This window comes from Psammomys obesus, unplaced genomic scaffold (genome assembly GCF_907164565.1).
Source record: "Psammomys obesus unplaced genomic scaffold, mPsaObe1.curated_primary_1811, whole genome shotgun sequence".
NCBI lineage: Eukaryota > Metazoa > Chordata > Mammalia > Rodentia > Muridae > Psammomys > Psammomys obesus.
Window position 1 is genome coordinate 1,753,339 of NW_026594152.1, and position 19,545 is coordinate 1,772,883.

The window sequence follows — 19,545 nt, forward strand, 5'->3', positions numbered from 1 at the left end:
CTTAAACTAGTTATATAGCTGAGGATGACCTTGGATTTCTGATCCTCTTGCCTTCACCTCCCTAGTGATCATAGATGTGCCCAGTCTTTGCTGGGGAAGGAAGCCAGGGTTTTATGAATGCTAGGCAAGCACTTACCAACTGAGCCACACCACAGATCCACTCATGTTTCCTAACAGACAGCCCATAACACTGATGCCCAGACCCACAGCCCTGCCTCCACTTCATACTGGCGTTCTTTCATTTCTGTGGGGGTTGCTTCTTGGCACCAATGCCTAGGCTCTCGGGAGTAGCACTGTCCATAAACAGTGTGAGCCAAAGTGTGGTTCTAATCATGCAAGTGATCACATTTTGAAACTAGGATGGTGGATGTGTGGTTGAAGTTTGTTGGTGGTTTTTTTTCATACAGTGCTAGGAATGGAACCCAGGGCCTCATGTATGCCAGGCAAAAACATTAATTTTAACAATGTACTGTAAAGTCAACTGCAGTGGGACAATCCTGTAACCCCACTATCTTATGAGGCTGAGGCAGGAGACTCTGCCTTGACTACACACAGGAAGGGCAGGTCCAACCTGGATTGATCACAGGGCGGGACCCTATCTCGAAAAATGAAACTAGAGTTTCCTTTACCTAGTATACCCAACATATCATTTTAACAAGTAATCAGTACCATGTTTCTGTTTTCATGCCAAGACCACTAACACAGGAGTGTCGCACACCTCTGGACCAACCCTTTCTGAATGCTCAGCAGCTACTAGTGAAGGAAGTCTCACAGCACAGAGCTGCAGGGACCCCAGGGTCCCAGACCCCTGGAGAAGTTCCAAAAGTGACTAGGTGCTGAAACCACTTTTGCTAGTGTGCATGGGTATCAAGTATGCACCAGATCTGAGTGTCAGGCTCTGGGAAGACAAATGCCCCCTCACAGGAGACTGACTGCTCAGTGAATGTCCAGAGGCTCCCAGGGTAGTCGCCAGTCTCCTCGAGTGAGCACCAGGGCCCAGATGGCTTCACCAAGAATGCCTCAGCCCAGCTCCACCCCGGAGTGCCCCAGTGCACACTGGCAAGTCACGCCTGGAGGAAATGCTCCCAGTATAGAATCTTGGTCTGTCTTCCCAGGCCCACCACTTTCTCTGCTTGCTGCAGGCCAAGCACAAGTAGTGAGAAATAAATACCAGTTTGAAGTGCAAAGCTCTACGCTAGGTTCCCTATTGCCTGCACTCCCCAGTCCCCACAAATCATGTATGCTGAGAGGAAGCAGCGCCTCTTCAGGCTACCATGTGTGAGTGATTCACTGGGTAGGGCTCTGCTGGGGAGCTTGTGTGTGGAGTTGGCAGGCCCCTGGCAACCCTTCCTGTCCTCCCGGAAGCTGGTCTAGGGCTGGTGCATCCCAGTCCTTAGGTCAGGGTGATGACAACAATGTGGCCCAGCCACTTCCTGGTTCCTGGGAGAGTCACCCCCAGAAAGCTCAGGACAGGGTACTACCTGCCTGTATGGTCCTACCCAGCCCCTCTTCAGCATAGCAGGGGAGGGGCTCTGGATACTCCTGGAGGGAAGTCTGTTGGTAGCAAGGCTAGAATCTGCCAGATGGCCCCAAGGCCAGGGCTAATCTTCCAGGTTGGGGAGGAAGAGAGGGCAGGGTCTCACCAGCTGCCTTGCTTAGTAGGTAACCCTCATCCTCTTGGGCTGCAGAACCTGTGCTGCCCTAGTGTCCATACCAAGCAACTAAGGGCTCCAGTAACCTAGAGAAGGTCAGGGCAAGACCAAGCCCTGCCCGATCCTGTGATAAAGGAATCCCTCAGAATCTCGTTTTGCCTTTGCAGGCCAGGTCTGGCCCAGCCCAGCACTGTGCTATCTGCAGACCAGCCAGCTTGATGGACACTTTCTGTGACCCAGGATTGCCATATGGTCCATGGCCAATCCGTAGAAGAGCTAGAACTCTGGAGTAGGGAAAAGAGAGAGAGTCTATTGCTGTGGTCAGAGGCTTGATGCCTCAAATCGGAGCAAACAGCTCTTGCTTTACATAGGGAAAGAATGGCCCAGGCCTGGCTTCCAGCCTCACAAGACATGACCCGAGACAAACAGGGTCAAGGTAATGGACAATTCTAAGACCCACACGTGTGGGGGCAGAAAAGCCTCTAAAAGTCCTGCCTGTATGAAAAGCCTTTAAAGCCTGTAAAGAAAAGCCTCTAAAAGTCCTCTGTGAGTGGTGTGGCGATGGCGCACATCTTTAATACCAGCACTTGGGAGGGAGTGGAAGGTGGGTATCTGTGAGTTTGAGGCCAGCCTGATCTACACAGTGAGTTCCAGGACAGCCACGACTGTTACACAGAAAAAAAAAAAACCTGTCTCGGAAAACTGGAACAAGCAACAACAAAAGCCCACTGTGGGCAGTAGGGGTATACACTGGTTGCAAGATGCTGTCTACCACACACAAGGTCCTAGCTTCAAGCTCCAACATTGCTGAATTTAAAAACAATAACAAAAAAAAAAACAAAAAACCAAAACTAGGACTGGAGAGATGTCTCAGAAAGTTCTGACTGCTCTTCAAAGGACCTGGTTCTATTACCAGCACCCACACAGAGGCCCACAGCCATCTATACCCCAGTTCCAGGGGATATGACACCCTCTTCTGAGCAACATGGGCACCAGGCACACATGTGGTGCACAGACATATATGCAGGCAAAACACCCATACACAGAAATTAATAAAAATGTAAACAGAAAAGAGCCCAGTATAGAGTTGGGCATGGTGGAGCCAGCCTGTAATCCTAGCGCCAGGAAGCAACAAGAAGGATTGAAGGCTTAAGGCCTGCCTAAACTACACAGTGATACCTCTACGTCAAAGACCCTAGCCCATCCCAGGAGACTGCAATGGGTGCCACTCCTTCCTCCATGGGACAGCAACCAGAGCAGTGTCCAACTGTGAGGACTGCGTCCACAGTGATTAAGCTGTCGGGGCCAAGTCCATACCAGCAGTGGGCCTACTGAAGGGTGGGCCCGGCAGAAGGAAGAGCAGAGGTAGCACAGGCCCAACACCCATCCATCCCCCCTTCTCTACCAGCCATGCAGCCACTCCCTGGGTGCTCACAGGCTAGGGGTGCTCTGGGTGGCAGCACACAGGAGGCATCCTGCCACCTGGCCGCTTCTCCCTGGATAGCAACATCGCCCCTGAGCTGTCTCTCAGCCACCTGCAAGCCTGGGAGGGGGCAGTAGGTAGAGGCTGTGTGTCAGGGGCAGAGGAAGCCCTGAATGAGCGAAGTCCCGAGTGAATGTACACTGTTGACAGAGGCACAGCCATGTCAACCACTCCGAAGCCTCAGACCCATGTGAAAACTGGAAAGCCTTCTCCAGGCTAGCTTCAGGGAAGTGGCAAAGCATTCCTTCCAGGTGTGAGCGTGTGTACTGCCAGTATGTGCAGAGAATGTCCAGCACAGCTTTCTCCTCCTGCATGTTTATAGCCTGAAGACTGCTCCCCTACAGAGACTGGTCCTATCAAGATTAGCTAACCCTATCCTTGAACAAGCTGTGTACCACAAACCCTTCCTCCTTTTTCAGCTGTATGCAGTAACCCCACCTCTTTGTGCAACTCTTTCTTATAAACATGCTGAGGTCCCAGAGTGCTGTGGTTACTCTATCCCAGAGTTCAGACCACCCAATTCCAGCTTTCTGTCTGTTGTCCATCTGTCTTTTCTTCATCCCCTTACTTCCCCCATTCAAATTCCAAGTCCCTGGAACCATGCAAAGACACAGCAGCTGTGAGTAGTCAACAAGCAGGGTCTTCATAGACTCGAGTCCCAGGCAACCCCTGGACCTGTGGGGTGGACTGGGACAAGCTATGAGAGCTCAGGCCCAGCTGGCATCGGGCTCTTCTTGACCCAGCAGCTTGTCTGGCTTTTGTTCTAAGGTTGGGTTTTGTTATAGAACTACAGTTGGTCTAAAATTTGCTGTGTAGCCTAGGCTGACCTCCAATTCACTCTTCTCCTGCCCCAGCCTCAGTGCTGAGGTTATAGTAGTGCACCACAATGATCAACTCTGGCTCTCTTTCTATAGTACCAAGATCCGAAGGGTAAGACAGCAGTCTGTGTTTAGGAAGAAGGCTGTAGGCAGAGGCCCATGGGGGTTGAGGAGGCTAAGGAAGCAGGGCTGGACCTAGTGAATATGGTGATCACAGAGTTTTAGCCTAAAGGTGACAGTGGGCCAAGAGCCTCACTTCCAGACTGGCCTGTGACCCTTCCACACATCATCTGGTCCTCCATAGCTCAATTAGGTGGGCACAGAAATATTATCCAAGCACTAGAGAGGGAAGTAACTTGTTCATGAGCACACATCAGGAAGGAGTGGGGGCAGGAGCTGGACCTGTATCAGACAGGAGAGCCAGTGCGTCAGTCCCTCTTCCCCATACCTTCCCAGGGACCAGGGATGGAGAGAAGTGGGGATGGGAGAAGCTGGGAGGGCAGCACCCTAACAGATGGATCTGGCTGGGAGAGGAGGGCTGCACCACTATTAGGTTTGAGCCAGGGTCACTAGGCCCCACCTGCTTCTAAGGGCTGCTCAGCTGCTGAGCTGGCACCCCTGGGTAACCAGAGGGCTGAAACCTTGGTCTTCTGACAGAGCTTTTAAGGACACTCCTCGATTAGTGATCACAGCCATTCAGCCACACCACAGATAGTTGCTGAGGCTGGGACAGGAGCAGCAACCTGCTTAGAACAGACTTGTGGAAGAGCAACCAAGGCAGACTTGTAGGAAGCCAGGTCCAGCGGAGTCCTTGGGCCTACAGAGGTGGCCCTAAAGCCTCTGCAGCCAAAGTCTGGCTGCAGTCTCCCTCACTTGCCTTTCTTGGCTACAGCTTGGGATCACAGGAAGCTCCTAGGCATTTGGGACCCTGAGATCCCAGGCCCACTCTGCTTCCTCAGACAGGCTGCTGCCTGGTGCCTCCTCTAGGAGCCCTTCCGTTGCTCCTACCACAATAGTTATTCAGTGAGCATCTACACATGGCAGGGGCTGGGACAAAGCATAGGACAAATGACTCTAGCCGCCTGCTTCCTGTGCCCTAGACAAACTATTTCCATGTCAAATAGTGCAAAAGGCTGGGGGCTGGGGCCACAGTGGGCTTGGGTCACTGGGCATACTGGACAACCTTACTACAACAAAACCAATCAGTGACAGGAAAGAGGTGAGCCATTCTATAAGGAGAAGAGTAGCACAGCACAATCCTCCCACCAAAAGAGTGAACCACAAGCGGCCAGAGATGCCTGAGGGAAGCCCCTCGATACTGGCAGCATTTCTTTTCTTCTTTTGCTCCTGCTCCAAATTCTTTGCAATGCACAAACTAGGGTAGCAAGGGGAACACCAACATCTATTTGAAAAGCCATAGCTGCCACCCTCAGAAAGGCGGCAGCCCAGCAGGGTCCCCACTTTCCTGTGCCTGATGCTCTCCAGCCAAAGCCAAGATTCTTTGGAGACATGGGAGAGGCTGACAATCTTGTGAGTCACTTGATCAGACTGCTGAAAACCTCCCTTTGACTCTGCCCAGCACAATGACAGGCACCAGGAGGCGGCACTGGCCTGCAGGAAGTAGGAGTCCCAAGTTTACTGAGGGAAGCACCCATGTCCAGCAGGTCCCCAGGGGGCCTCATCTGAGAAGGGCACAAGTTAACCCTGAAAGGCTTTAGTGCTCTGCGTAATTCCTGCCAGGCAACCCCCGACAGCCTGTGCTGCAGAAGGGCTGGCGGAAGCAGGACCCTCCACTGTCCCCTGGCTGGAGCTTCCTGTCTGCTGGTGGAGGTGGGGATGAGTAATGTCCGTTCCCTGCCCCCATGCATCCCTTCTGGAGGCCAGGCCTCAAATTTTCCATTCAGGAAGGGGCACAGTGAGAGGCCTAGTAGAATCCTGACAGGAGAGTGAAAGGAAGGAGCCGCAGACAGGGTTGAGACCCTGGCTCTGCAGCACTGCCCTGCAGGAGTCCTGCTGGCTACCCCCACCCCGGGTGTCCATGCACACTCACATCTCCATTCACAAGCATCTCCAATGCTTCCCCAACACTGCCTTGTGCTGGGTCCTGTGCTATGGTCCCTGCGGTGCTAACAGTATGAGGCGGGTACACAGGCATTAAACAAAGAAGCCCACAGACGGGTCACAATAGGATGATGGGCTTTTGCAGCTCCACGGCAATACCAGACCTCAAAGGCTCTGCACGGTTTCAGGTGTCTTTGGCAACTCCTAGGCAAGAGGCTTTTCCAAGCTTTCAGCACACACAGAGCCTTGATAGACCCAAAACAAACCTCAAAGCCAAGAGCAGATCTTGGGCAATGCATGGGTAGGAGGCAGGGGGAAGCCTGTGTTACTTTTTTCACACCTCATACAAAATGCCTGCCAAAGTGGAGAAGGAGGATGCCTCACCTGGTGATGACCAGACTTCCTCTACCCTCAACTCTCTCCCCTGTGAGAGAGCATAGGAAGTCCTCACACTGGCAGCGATGGCCCCAACTGAGAGAGCCCTGTGGAATGATGCTTGTTGCCACCACCAAGGGCTACAGGGACCCAGGAACAGGACCTCTGCAAAGGGGGTGGGGAAACTACCATAAGAAAGCCTGGAGAAAGAGGGCTGGGGAGGGGGGCTGGAACAGGACAGGAGACCTGTGAGATAGACACAGGTCTAGTGGTGAAAGCTGGTGTGCTTTCCCCTCAGGACCTGCCCTACCAAGACCCAGCCTCCCTTTGTTAAAATTTAAAGAGAGAAGCCAGGAGTGGTAGCGCAGGGCTGAGGGGAGGGGACTGACACTAGGTTAAGGCCAGTCCAGGCCATACAGCAAGACCCTGTCTCAAAAACAAACAGAAAAATAATTTAAAGAAGGGCTGTAACCGACTAATCCCCAGAGGTCTAACCTGTACAAACTGCCTGGCTTCCTGCCATCACTCTGGGTTGTAGCGAGGGCCGCCGATGGGTGGATGTGCTAGGAAGAGCCCTCTAGTCCTGGCAGACAGGGGTGCTGCCTCAGGAACAAAGAAATCAACTTGTCCCTAACAAGGAGGGGGCCTCTGTTTTCCTGGCTGCCATGCTCGAGGGCAGTCTCTATAAATGTCAGCTCTCCTTTTCATTTGGGCCACAAACATTCAGCAGGCCCCTGTAATGGGCCAGGCATGCAGCGGGAGGAACACAGGGCAGAGCAGAGGCCAGCACTAATAACAGAGCACCTTACAGAACTAGGGGAGGAAGGGGGACACTGAGGTGCCTGTTCACCCAGTGTGCTCGAGGATTCTGAGTCAGGCTGGGTTACAGGGGGATTCTGGGATAGACACAGAAGCAAAATTATGTCTGGGTGTAGAGTACATTACCAAAGCCACCTGCTGGGTTTGTTCCCACCCCTAACCCTCCAAGAACAACAGTAAGAGACACGGTCTCACCAGGGCTTACTCATGGGGGCCAGATGTCAGCCCACATCTGTACTGTCCACACATTCTGAGACACAGCTGGAGGGCTGTGCCAGAACTTCAGGCAGTGTTTATGACCAACCAAAACCTTGTGAGAAATCCTTTGAATAGACTCCTTGGTCATTAGCAGGCCCTAAAGACATGAGAGACATCAGAGACCATATATACACTCTGTACTGGAGCTAACACATCAGCCTCCAGATCTAGCTGCTGGTTCAGTAATTAAATTGGTAGATCATGGTCAACACCATCCTCCCTGTTTGCCCTCATAAATACTAGTCCTATCTGCAGGCCAGCCTGCCTGTGATACGTCCAGTGCCCATGGCCAGGGAGGGCCTGAGATATGTGTGACTCTTCCCTGCAGCAGGTGGACAGCTAACCCCAGCAGTCTCTGCTTCTTTATCTGTCCTGCATCATCACCGAGTTCTAGATCACAGCAAGGGATACCAAGACATTACATCCCCTCTAGGAAACTCCACTTGGTTTGCTGACTCTCTTGAGGAGAGTCCAATGAGAGGCCAATGTCGGGCAGCGTCCATGATTTCAAAGAGCACAGTAAGGAACAACAGCACAAGACAGCCTTACTACTCAGGGCTTAAAAAAAAAAAAAAAGTTGTTCTAGCTCTTTCTTGGGAAGGCATAGCCAAAGGTGCTTGCTAAGCACTGCTAACGCAGCTCTTACTAGGCTGTTGGGTGTGGCTCCCAGTCAGCTCTACGAGGCTGGAGGTCAGCTGCTGGGTTGTCCTTAGCCCCAGAGCCCCCATGTGGTGGCCCCCATCTAGCCCCACCACCATGGGAATGCCTGGAGGCAATAGTAGTCTGGAGGTTCACAGCGCAAGGGGGTCCTGCTGACCTCATGGGGCATCAGGCACAAAAAGCCTTTTCTTTTCCAGCAGCCAGCCTCGCACCCCACTCCTCACATAGCCCCCCCCAGGCTCCCCAGCTCCAGGCCCAGACACTTCCAGCTGCCTGCATGCTAGACTCCTCCCAAACAAAGCCGGACTCAGGCCAGCGTGTGGGTTCTGCCATGGAGATGAACTTTGACCCAAACCACAAGGCTCCTACCCCTTATTTACTCTTTAAGGCTCACCCGTTTTTTTTCTGCAGAGTTAACATTATACCATTACACCCCTTTTCAACCCTGCACCACCCTCCCACATTCCAAGCCCTGACCTTTGACCTTTCCTAATTACCAGCTCCTACACCCCAGTTCTCTGCTCTGAGCCCAGTTCCAGCTTTGGGCTCATCCTTTACTCCTAGTCACCTCCTTCCTGGAAGCAAGAGCCCTACCAGGGAGCTCTGCCTAGCAGCACTATTCCACACTCCCAACCTGGTCAAGCCAAATCGACACAGGGCCCAGAGCCCATTCCCAGGCTCTACGGTGGAACTCTGGTATGGACTTCTGCCATCTGACTTCTGAGCCTGACTCTAACCCCCCAAAATAATCCAGACATAGAAGCCCAGTCCATCCCGGTCAGCTACCAACTGCCTGGGGTCGTAAGAACACAGCTCTGGGTCACACACATTCTTGATCTTCCCAGACCTGAACCATGGTAATGCTGAAGTCTCCATCCAACGAGCCCATGAGCACAGACAGGAACAGACAGACATGAGGTCACCCCCTTGGCTAGTCTGGGGGCACTGCATTTGAGAGCAGCATGCTCCCTCTGGGGCAGTGGGGCCTGCAGAGGCGCTGACAGCACCAGCTTTCAAGTGCAACAGGGGCATCCCAAGTGTCACCTTGGGTCCCACCACCCAGAACACATGCAGGTCACCCACAGGACAATGAGGGCCCTCACTGCCAGCTGCTAAGGGGCACTCACCATCCTCTTGGCTATGGAGGTTCTGCGGGCTCCGCATCCTTTCCTCCTGGCTGGGACTCAGGCTGGAGGCCAGGTGGGGGTCAGCTGACATCCATGTGGAGTCATTCATATCAAAATCTTCACTACTCACTGAAGTTTCATCCTGAGCAGACACAGAGAAGGCAAGTTTTCAACAGAAGCAGGCACACACTAGGCCTGGGTGGCCTTTTGGGTAGACTAGGAAGGGTCCCCAGAGGGCATAGGGAACCCTTAAGACCTTACAGTGAGGGCTGGATGGCAGTCTCCCTGACCTCATGAAGTGGCTTGGGCTCTGGTTCCTGGGAAGCCAGGGCTGAGGGCCCGTACTGTCTGTAATTGAAGACAATTAAGAGGTCTCACATCCTGTGGGGCAGATAGCAAGGCCTGGCTTTTACTTACCCTTGTGAGCCAAGGTTGAAGTGAGTGTTGTAAACAAGAGTCACCATCCCCCCCCCTCCCTGGAGCCTGAGGAAGAGGGCTCACTCTGCACAATGCCTGTACTGGGTGGTGGGACACGCTGAGCATGGGCACCGAGGAGGTGAAGGCAGCAGCCCCCACCAGGCCCGCTGCCAACTCCCGTGGAGCATACATGGAATTCCTTTCTCCCACTCCCCCAGCCCAGAGGACATTTCTGTCTTCCTCCTTCCTAACCTTTGCTGTGCTTCAAAGATATGCTCTTGGGCGGCTTCCAGAGTTGAGCAGGCCAGACCCAGAAGTGTGGAAAAGGAAGGGGGTGGGGAGGGCTGGGGTTCTGATCACATCAAGAAGGAACAGGGAGAGAGGGTGCCAAGGCCTCCCAAACATAGGAGAGCCTGCAGAAGAGGACCAAGCCTGCTCCTCTCCCCTAACTGCTAGCTTCAGTGTGCCCTTGGCCAGTCATCTAGAAACACCCCCCCCCGCCAGGGGGGGGGGGGGGACGGGACTCTTTAATCCAGCCTTCCACCAAGAAGGAACCCCACCTCCCTTTGACCCAGCCCCTTTCAAGAGCAGCAAGCAACTGTGTTGGGGCTCCAGCTGTAACAGACAGGGAAGCCGGCCCAGCAGTGCCACAGGCGGGAGTCCTGACCTTGTGCCCCACCTCTAGCAACATACAATAGCCTCTGTGGGCCCACGGCAGAGCACCCTCAGAGCTGCCCTACGGGTCCTCTCACAGACATCTCTTTTATGGTGAGCAAACACACTTTGGTTTGAACTTTCTTCTTCTGTCCCTGGGGCAGACACATCTGCTTCAAGTGCTAGGGAACCGGAGGTTGAGTCTCCCTCCCTCCCTCCCTCCCCCAACCATGCCTGCTGGCGGGCAGTTTCCTGGAATTCACAGCTTCTATGCAGCAGTGTGGACCCTCTGTGCTGAAGTCCAGAGGACAGATGCTGAGCCACAACACTGCAGGTCTGCATGCACACCCTGGGAACCCTGAGGACGGACCCCAGTGTGCTCTCCCAGACAAGCCCTGCTCACACACACACTCTCCTGTGTACTGCCTACTGCATATAAAAGCTCACCTCCTTCAGCCTGCCCTCATGACAGCATGTGTGCTCACATCTGCAGGGACATGCATGCCTAACAGGTTCTCTCTGCACAAAGGGTAAAGCAGGGAAGGGTTCTTGGAGGTACAGAGCAAGGACACATGGCTCCATGTCCCCACTGGCCCCCTGGTTGGGTTCTGGAAGACAGACCCAGGGTTTCAGCCTGGGCCCCTAGCACAGGCAGAAGCAGGAGAATTCACGGCACTGTGGGAATGCACGAATTAAGTGACTGTTTCCTAGGAGTTTTTATTTTTTTTTTATTTTTTATTTTATTTTAAAACAGGAGATACTTGGGGCTAGAGCGATGGCTCAGAGGTTAAGGGCACTCGCTTCTCTTCCAAAAGTCTTGAGTTCAATTCCTAGCAACCACATAGCTCATACCATCTATAGTAAGATCTGGTGTGCAGGCAGAATGATGTATAATAAACAAATCTTAAAACAAAACAAAACAGAAAGCACTGTACATGCCTTTAATCTCAGCACTCAGGAGACAGTCAGGAAGATCTCTGAGTTTAAGGCCAGCCTGTTCTACAGGTAAGAGTCCCAGGCTATACAGAAAAACCTTGTCTCCCAAAACAAAAACAAAAACAAAAACAAAAACAAAACAAAACAAACAAACAAAAAAAAAACGAGAAAAAGGTAAAAGAGGGAAAAGAAAGAAAGAAAAGAAAAGGAATGGAAACAGGACCTATCTATGTAGCCTAGGCTGGCCTCCAGTTTACAATCCTCCTGTTTCAGCCTCCAGAGTGCTGCACATTCATTCATTCATTCACTCACTCACTCACTCACTCACTCACTCACTCACTCACTCACTCACTCAAGTATTCCCTGGGCCAAGTGTCTGGCTCATGGAGGGGAAGCCAGCTGTGAAGCAGACCTGCTCCTGGTCTCCTCTACTCCCCACCCATGAAGCAGAGGTGGCTTCACATCAGTTGTTGCCCATGCTCCACAGTTCTTCCTCCTTCTCCTCCTCTTCCTCTTTTTTGGCATTTCAAGACAGTGTTTTTCTGTGTAACCCTGGCTGTCCTGGAACTCATTCTGTAGACCAGGCTGGTCTTCAACTCGGAGATCCTCCTGCCTCTACCTTCTGAGTGCTGGGATTAAAGATGTGTGCCACCCAGCCACAGTTCCCCTTCTTAAATAACCTGCCCATCTGTCTGTGCCATCAAATATCAGCACAAAAGTACTGTGGAGCTCTATCCTGTCTCATCCCAGAAGGCTCTGGGGCCTTCCTAGAATAAGGACCAGGTTGCCTATTCTCTGAATTCCCCACAAGGGTAGCAAGACTTGTTGAATCGATGAAACTCTCTGGCAGGATGTTGTGTTTAATGAGGATGCTACATTAATCTGACAATTAGGGGCTCTAGTCCCACTGTGAGGTTCTTGAAAACCAGGAACCTGGATGGCGGGCTAGAAGCTGCATTGCTTCCCTTAGGAACAGCTGCTAGCCATCCCCCAAACAGCCTAGGGCTGCTTGGCTTAGACCGATGAACTGTTCTGGAAAACTGCCTCTACCTCACCCTGCTCAATAGATGGACTACATTTCACAATGACATTGAAATTACCTGGAAAGAAGAAGCATCCAACACCTGCATGCACCAGGACAAGGGTTTCTTAAGATTTCTTCACAATGGTCCCAGAAGGCCCCACAGGGCAGGCCTCTCTCCAGGGCCAGTCACACATGCTCCTCACAAAGGCTTACCCCAACTGCCCAGGGTGCCAGAACCAGGGCAGAGCTGGGATTTGAATCCAGACAGTCTGCACCCAGAGCCATGAAATTACACTTTCTACCCTTTGATCAAAAGTACCTGAGTCCTTAATGACAAAGTGCCTCAAGATCATACCCACAGGCCGCTTCAGGGCCTGCGCACACACACACACACGCACATGTGCTTGCAGCGATGCACATTATTGAATATCTATTTTGCGGTGAGTTGCCCAGAGCTAAGGAGGCCCCTTCCTTTGGACTTTTATCTAGGGAGAGAAATCAGCTAAAGCTTCTGGCCCACTTACAGGTATGGGAAAGGGCTCTGGGACCCTTGCACAGCTACTGAACATCAGTGCTTCTCTGCCCAGAATTTGTTCATAGACCCCAGGTTTCTGCCACCCTAACTGTTTTTCTGAAAGGTGGTTCTGGGAATTCTGAAAACGCAGACACATAGATTGCTATGTGGCACTTTTTTTTTTTAAGTGAGAAATGAAGCCTATTAAACTTCAACTTTTCAAAAAACAAACATAAGTAAATTGTAGCTGTGAAGGTAGCCAGACTGACTTAACTACTTTCAACGTCCACACATGCAGGGCTGACCTACAGAGAGTCTTCTGCAAGCCCTGTTGCCCGCAGAGCCTGGGTGTCCATGGGGCAAGGCCAGCCACTACAGACGAGCAAACTAAACTCTACCATCCCCTGAGCTGAGGCTGGCAAGGTGGGCTAATTACACAGGCAATTACCAGAGCACACGGTTCAGAAGCATCACCCAAGTGCAGAGGGACCTGTGCGAGGGAGGGAGGAAGAAAGGGAGGCAGCCAACCCAGGTCAGGCATGGTGGAGTCTGAGGCCTGTCTAAGACCCCAGGCACTCCCCTGCTCCCCCAAGAGGTCACAAGTAGGTCACTTCTTCTTGCTCCCTTCTTAAATCTCAGGAGAATTTGGGCCACTAATTTTTCCCCTCTCTGTTAAGGAACTTCAATGGGATAGTCGTTTGAAAACGGAAGTGTGCAAATTATGCTCTGAACTCCCTCTCCTGAGATTCTGTGTGACTGACTAGGTAGCTGAGGCTATGTCCCCCTAGCCTCTGCCCTTTACATCCTGAACCTGTGGCCTTGACCACCTAGCAATAAAGTTCCATAAGACCATGCTATGATCATAGTAGGGCCAACTAGCCTTCCTAAAAGGGCAATTCTTGTCGTGGCTGGGCAGGGTGGGTAGAACCCAGTCAGCCTTTAAGACACACCCCCAACCTGGGAGTCTTCACTCTGGGCAGACAGACGCTGACCAAACCCTTGAGCCTCCTATCTTCAGTCCAGAATTCAGGAGCCAGTTCCGTTTCTCCCCACCCAGCTAGCCCTGGTCTTTCCTCCTCCACAGGCCGCTGCAGCACCAATCACTATGCAGCCCAGAGGAGGGGAATTCGGGAGACATACTGAGGAAAGTGGAAGCAGGCCTGTATCCATGGCTGTAACTATGGGCAGGTGCTATCAGTAACCTGATTATTTTACAACTGGGGTCAACTTCTCTGGAACTGGGTTCCTGGTGCCTCTGAAGCTGAGCCATTTGCATCTTACAGGACTCCGGAATTCTGGGGCGTGCCTCCTACAATATTTTCCAGGCCTTTCCTCGGAGCTGTAACTCTATCTCTACCACTCACTTGAGAAAGAAAGGGAGGAGGATTTACAGAGAATTCAGTGCCAGTGAAGGCCAGAAGGTCTGATCTGGAGCCCTGGGTGTGGGTTTCAGGCCATGGTGGGGGTGGGGATGTACAAGGATGCTCCCAGGCCAGGCAGGAAACAGAAACTCCCAGCCAGTGGGGGGGGGGGGGGGGAGTAACTCTGCACTGCCCCAAGGTTTTTGGGCAGCTGGGAAGAACACCAGTGTGGGCAGTTGCTCCAGCCCTAGCTCTCAACCTAACATTTGTGCTAGGATGTGGGAGGTGGCTTCTCAGTCCAGCGTTGGTCACTGCCTTCTGGGTCACCTGTGAGCCCAGCCAGGTCAGGGCCTGCTCAGCCCTTGAGCTGCTTGGGGCGAGCATTATGCACAGCACTCAGCACTCAGTGTATGCCAAGAAAGTGCTGAACCACATTTGACCCCAACTTAACTACTTCAGCTCATCAGGCACTTATTAATGGAGACTGAAAACTCCCAGGATCCAAAGCAAGCAAAGGTTCATGCCCCTTTTGTGATGGTGTTGCATGAAAGAATAGGAAGGTGATCTGAGTTAGTCCTGGGCACTTGGGGCCTCAAAGGCTGTTGTTTAATGCTGTACTCATGACTACCCACCTGGCCACCAGAGACACCGCCCACACAATTCCACAACGTCTTACTAGCAGTCCTCCTCTGCTTACTAACCATACAAATACACTCTTCTTCTGGGGGTGGGAGGGGATGAGAAGGCTTCCATCCAGCCAATCACCTAGTACACTTGGGAGTACTCTCTCCCTCCCCCTTCCCCACACACTCATGCGCATAGCATACTCTCACACTGCCTGTCAGAACCCTGTTCACATACCCATGTGCATGCTCTACTGTCCCTGCCACAGTGAACGCCTGGATGCTGGAGGGAGCATTTCCATATCTTCCCACTAGTGTATGGGCTTTTGTTCCTAAGCAAAGGGAACTGACTGTTTTCCCAGCATTCCTCACTATGAGACTCTGATACCCCCAGCCCCTGCCATCAATGAGGATCTGAGTTTCTTGGCCAAGCAGTGTTCTTCCAGCCAAAAGGATGGCCAGAGGGAAATCACTCCCAGCTAACGATCTCCAGGACTATCCTTCCAAGAAAAGGACTCAGGGTAGACTAAAAAGTTCTTGAGCAATTCAGGGGTAGACCAGCTCCCCACTGCCCCAGGGTGGCTGAGGCCCTGGGGAAGAAGTTCCTCAAAGTTAGCCTTCTCAGCAGGGAGGTAGGCTGGGGTGCTGTTTGCCACTGGCTAGCAGGAAGGTGCTGAATTGAGACAGAGAGAGCACAAGGAGGTGCTGCCTTGAGACTTGTCTATAGGACAGCCCAGCAGAGGAGCCTGGATTGCATTCAAAGACACATTTGGGCTCAAATGGCTTTCCAATGAAAGGGTAATTTACAACCTGGGGTTAAGCTACCCACTGGGGCCTGTGCCATCAATGGGCTCTTTCCCCCACACCAACCCACAGCTCAGAAGCAGGCATGTTTCAGGGGTCAAGGGACCTGGCTCCACCATCACAGGCTCTCTGCACACAGGAGTAAAGAGAGCACCAACACTCTCCCCAGGCCCTGACACTGGTGTGTGCAGTGGGGGAGGGGGTTTCCAGCTGATTCTGGGATAAGTAGGGCTTTATCTCAAGGGAGAATCTATTTCAGGCCACAATCCTCAGAAAGAGGGGGAAATCACAGAGTCCAAACACCATTTCAGGTGAAATCAGGAGGTTATTCATCTCCCCTCAGAGCAGACAGAAAGAAAAATCAATGTTTTAGAGGGGGAAAGGGTTCCATTTGAATTAATGGGTTTGTGGCTTCTCCATTGATCTGCGCCTCTTCACACTTTCTTTTTGTGCTTTTGTGCTCCGAGGGAAAGGGGAGGGTGAAGGGACTGGCAGGGAAGGGGCTCTCGATAAGGAAAAGGACGGTCTAACCTTAACCTTTCTCCGGGAATAATGCTAATTAGCGAGGCTTAATGAGAACTTCCCCCAGGAAGAACGGCCTAGAAGAGGCGGCCGGACTCCCCGCAAAGGCAGCTCCGAGTCAGAGTAGGGTCACTTCTGAGCCCAAGAGGCTGGAATAAGAAGGTGAATTACACTCTCCCCTACTACCCGTCCGCCCCCACCCCACCCCCGCCTGCCTGTGTATCCTGCCCAGGAGCCCTAGGTGAAGAGCGTCGAGCAGCAGGAGGGCGGAGGTGTAAATCCACCTTAACCCTTGCGCACGTTCCCCGCAGGCCCCCGCGCGGCGGGTCCCTTCACCAGGGGTCCCCGACACCCATGCTTCTTCTCCGAGGGTGTACACGAGAGGGGCTGTCGGTCCCTTAGTGGAGCGACAGGAGCCTGCCAAAGTGGGCTCAACTGTGGAAACCGCGTCTCAACTCCCCGCGCCGTGGCAAGGAGCCCCTCCCTGCCACTCTACGCTTCCCGTCCTCACATCCCCAAACACAGTCCACTTCCTTTCTCCCGGAGGCAGTGGCCACCGGAGCCTGGCCCCCGCCCCGCCGTCAGCGAACGTCTACCTCCCGGAGACGGAGACGCGGTGCGGAGCCCGCTGCAAACGGCGTGGCCGCGGCACAATACCGCGCCGCGGCGCACACAATCACCGCCCCCCAGGACCGGCGGCGCGCACAGCCCGGAGTGGGGTGCGCCCGGCAGCCCCGGGCACTTGAAGCCAGGCGCACCTCTCCGGCGCCCCGCAGGCCCCGGAGCGCAGCCTCCGCCCTCACCCGTTCTCCCGTACACTCGCCCGCCCCTAACCCCAGCCCACTCCACCCAGGGCCAGAAGCTCGTCCGGCTCAGGAAGCTCCCCGTGAGTCCCCCTCCTCGGAACCCCCCAGCTCCTCTAACCGCAGCTCAACGGCCAGCGGCAGGACAGGAGGAGGGGGCGGCGGCCGAGGGCTCGGGACCCGCCCGGTCGCGGGGTCCCCAAGGACTCCGTACCTGGGCGGGCGGCGAGGTGCAGACCGGCGATCTAGCTCTGGGAGTGAACCGGGCGGGAGGCGGTGACAGCCCCACCGCTCCAGCTGCTGCTGCTGCTACTGCTGCTGCTGCCACCGCCGCGGCCGCCCGGGGAGAGGGGCTGGCACCGCCGCGGCGCGTCACTGCCCGGCCCGGGGGCGGGGGTGGCCAGGGGGAGGGCCCAGGCGGGCGGCGGCGGTGGCAGTGGCGGTGGCGCCGCGGCCCGGGAGGAAGGGGGAGGGGGGACACCGGGCACGGGGAGGCGGGGGAGGGGGCGGGACCCGGCACGGGGCGGGGGCCGGGGGGAGGGGAGCGCAGGAGGACGCACTCAGGGGGAGTAGGAGGAGCAGCAGCAGGAGGCGGTGGAGGGGAGGGAGAGAGGGAGGAGTGGGCATGGGGGGGAGGGGGAAGAGAGGAAAAGGAGGCACCCCGGGAGAGGGGAGAGGAGAAAGGAGAGTGGGGGAGAAGAGGAGGAAGGGGGGTGCTGGGCCAGGTATGGGGACTAGAGCGCTCTGGACGCGCCGCTGTGCGCTCCTGGGTAAAGCTCTCTTAAGGGAGAAGAGCTTGGAGGAAGATCCCTGGGGGCGCGCAGCCCGGGAAAGGAGGCAAAGGGAGCTGGGCTCGCCCCCGGCTCCCAGAGGCTGCGGACCTCAAGTCCTGGGGTGGGGTGGGGCGTACCCTGCAAGCTGTCTGCGTTCAGGCCAGGAGGGGAGACTTGGCCCAAAGAAAGTGACTAAGGCAGGCATCCTCGGGAACTCTTGGTGCCACGGGGCCTCCAGACAGCCCTCGACCCTACGCGTCTCTCAATCCCGCGATGCATGTGCTCGTCCGGCAGGGCTGCGGGACTGGAGGACTCAGCCCTAGGAGGTCCTAGTGGAGCCCTGACAAGGAAAAGCCAGGCACGTGGCCGATTCTCGGTCGGGCCCCCGCCCACAGCTCGGGGCCCCCTTTTCTCGATCAAGTTCAAGCTTGAGCCCCGCGGCACCCTACCCACGGGCCGCCTCCTCCCTCCCCTCGCCTCTTCTCTGTTCTGCACCACCTCGCCTCTTCCTTTGTCTCTTTCCCACCACTTAGTTTGCACCCGCCCCAGCACCCCTCCTCTTCGCCCAGCCGCCAGCTCCTGTGTCCAGGCTGCGCTGCTCACCTGTTCGACCCAAACATTCCGGCGACCCGGAGCGCCCGCCGCCCGCTCGCTCCCGGCTCCCTCTGAAGGCCCCCGCCCCACTCCGCGGGTCATTGTGCTCCAGCAGACCACACGGTGCTGGCTCCTTACGGCGCGCTGGCTACAGTTGTAAAGTCATAGGCATAATACCAAGAATGCTGCCCAGACCTGGGCGCGCACAGTCTGCAGGGACTCCGCAGGAAAAGGAAGACGCACGCCCGACTCAAGGTGCGGTCCTCCTCAGGACAAACAGACCTTCCGCCTGGGCTTCAGGAGATAGAATGGGGAGGCGCGAGGTGACCAGAGGGGTACCCTGAACCTCCTGGCAACCTCAGACTCGCTGAAACCTAACAAGCTAGTCTCCAAAAAGCAGACTTAAAACCTCGACTGAGGAAAATGGGTTAGGGGCAGACGCCCCCCCCCCCCCCCCCCCCGAACTCCCCACCACCAAGTCCAAAGCCCGGGTTGGAACACATGGGCCTCGAATAACGCTTGTGCTTTAATACGGAGAGAGAGAGACGCTCGTGGAATTCTGTGGGGAGATGCCCCGCCCCCCAAAAGAAACCCAATAACGAGCCCACCTCCTGGTTCCTTTAGGAGGAAGGGCAATTTCTACAGATTCCTTTACGCTACAACTCATTCACAGTGGAGCCAGCAGAGGAGAGCAAACGAAACAGCTACTGCGATTGTTTGCAATTTTGGAACAGACTGCCTTTAACCCTCCAACTTTTCTTTAAAAAGCCCTTTTCTTTCTTCCTCTGAAAGCTTTGCATTGTGAACAATCTATGACAGACAAGACTCCCTCTACAGGTTTGATCTGTAATTACAGTCACAGGTTTGGAGCTCCGTGTTCACGGATTAGAAAAATTTACAACACTTCAAATTAACAGTGCACATACTTCATTCAGCACATGCTAAAAATGTCAATATGTCAATATGAAACTCACGCTTAAAAATGGGGGTTTAGGCGTGTTACTCATTAGTGCATTTTACTCCTGAAATTAAATGTGTTTTCAAATCAATTCGCCAGTTCCCTCTTCCTGTTTTCTCTGTTAGACCTTTACTTCTCATTCTTTGGGGTGTGCGAGTCTAGGGTCGTGGCTATCCTCCCACGGATCACAACTGTCTTCAGTCCTTCTAGGGCAATGTGGGAATTTCCAATATGGGAGCTGTCCTTCCTTGCTCTGAATGACTTGGGCTCAGGATTTCCTGCCTCTTTCCAACACATTTCTTGAGACCT

General features: G+C 54.1%; 1 protein-coding gene across 4 annotated transcripts in view; it reads right to left on the minus strand.

Annotated features, from left to right (window-relative positions):
* Nol4l (nucleolar protein 4 like) overlaps positions 1 to 18,364 on the minus strand; it is a 37,533-nt gene extending 19,169 nt beyond the window's left edge. For 2 of the 4 annotated variants that reach the window (XR_008721392.1, XM_055617984.1), the window contains exons 1-2: positions 17,126 to 17,187; positions 9,254 to 9,395 (exon numbers count right to left, since the gene is read on the minus strand). Coding sequence is in view for 3 of the 4 variants with exons in the window: in XM_055617984.1 (XP_055473959.1) it covers positions 9,254 to 9,362 (109 nt within the window). In the remaining variant the exon portion in view is untranslated. Of the gene's footprint in view, positions 1 to 9,253; positions 9,396 to 17,125; positions 17,236 to 18,287 lie in introns of those variants that run through there. The other 2 variants (XM_055617986.1, XM_055617985.1) reach the window with 2 other exon arrangements.
* Positions 18,365 to 19,545: the final 1,181 nt, after the last annotated feature.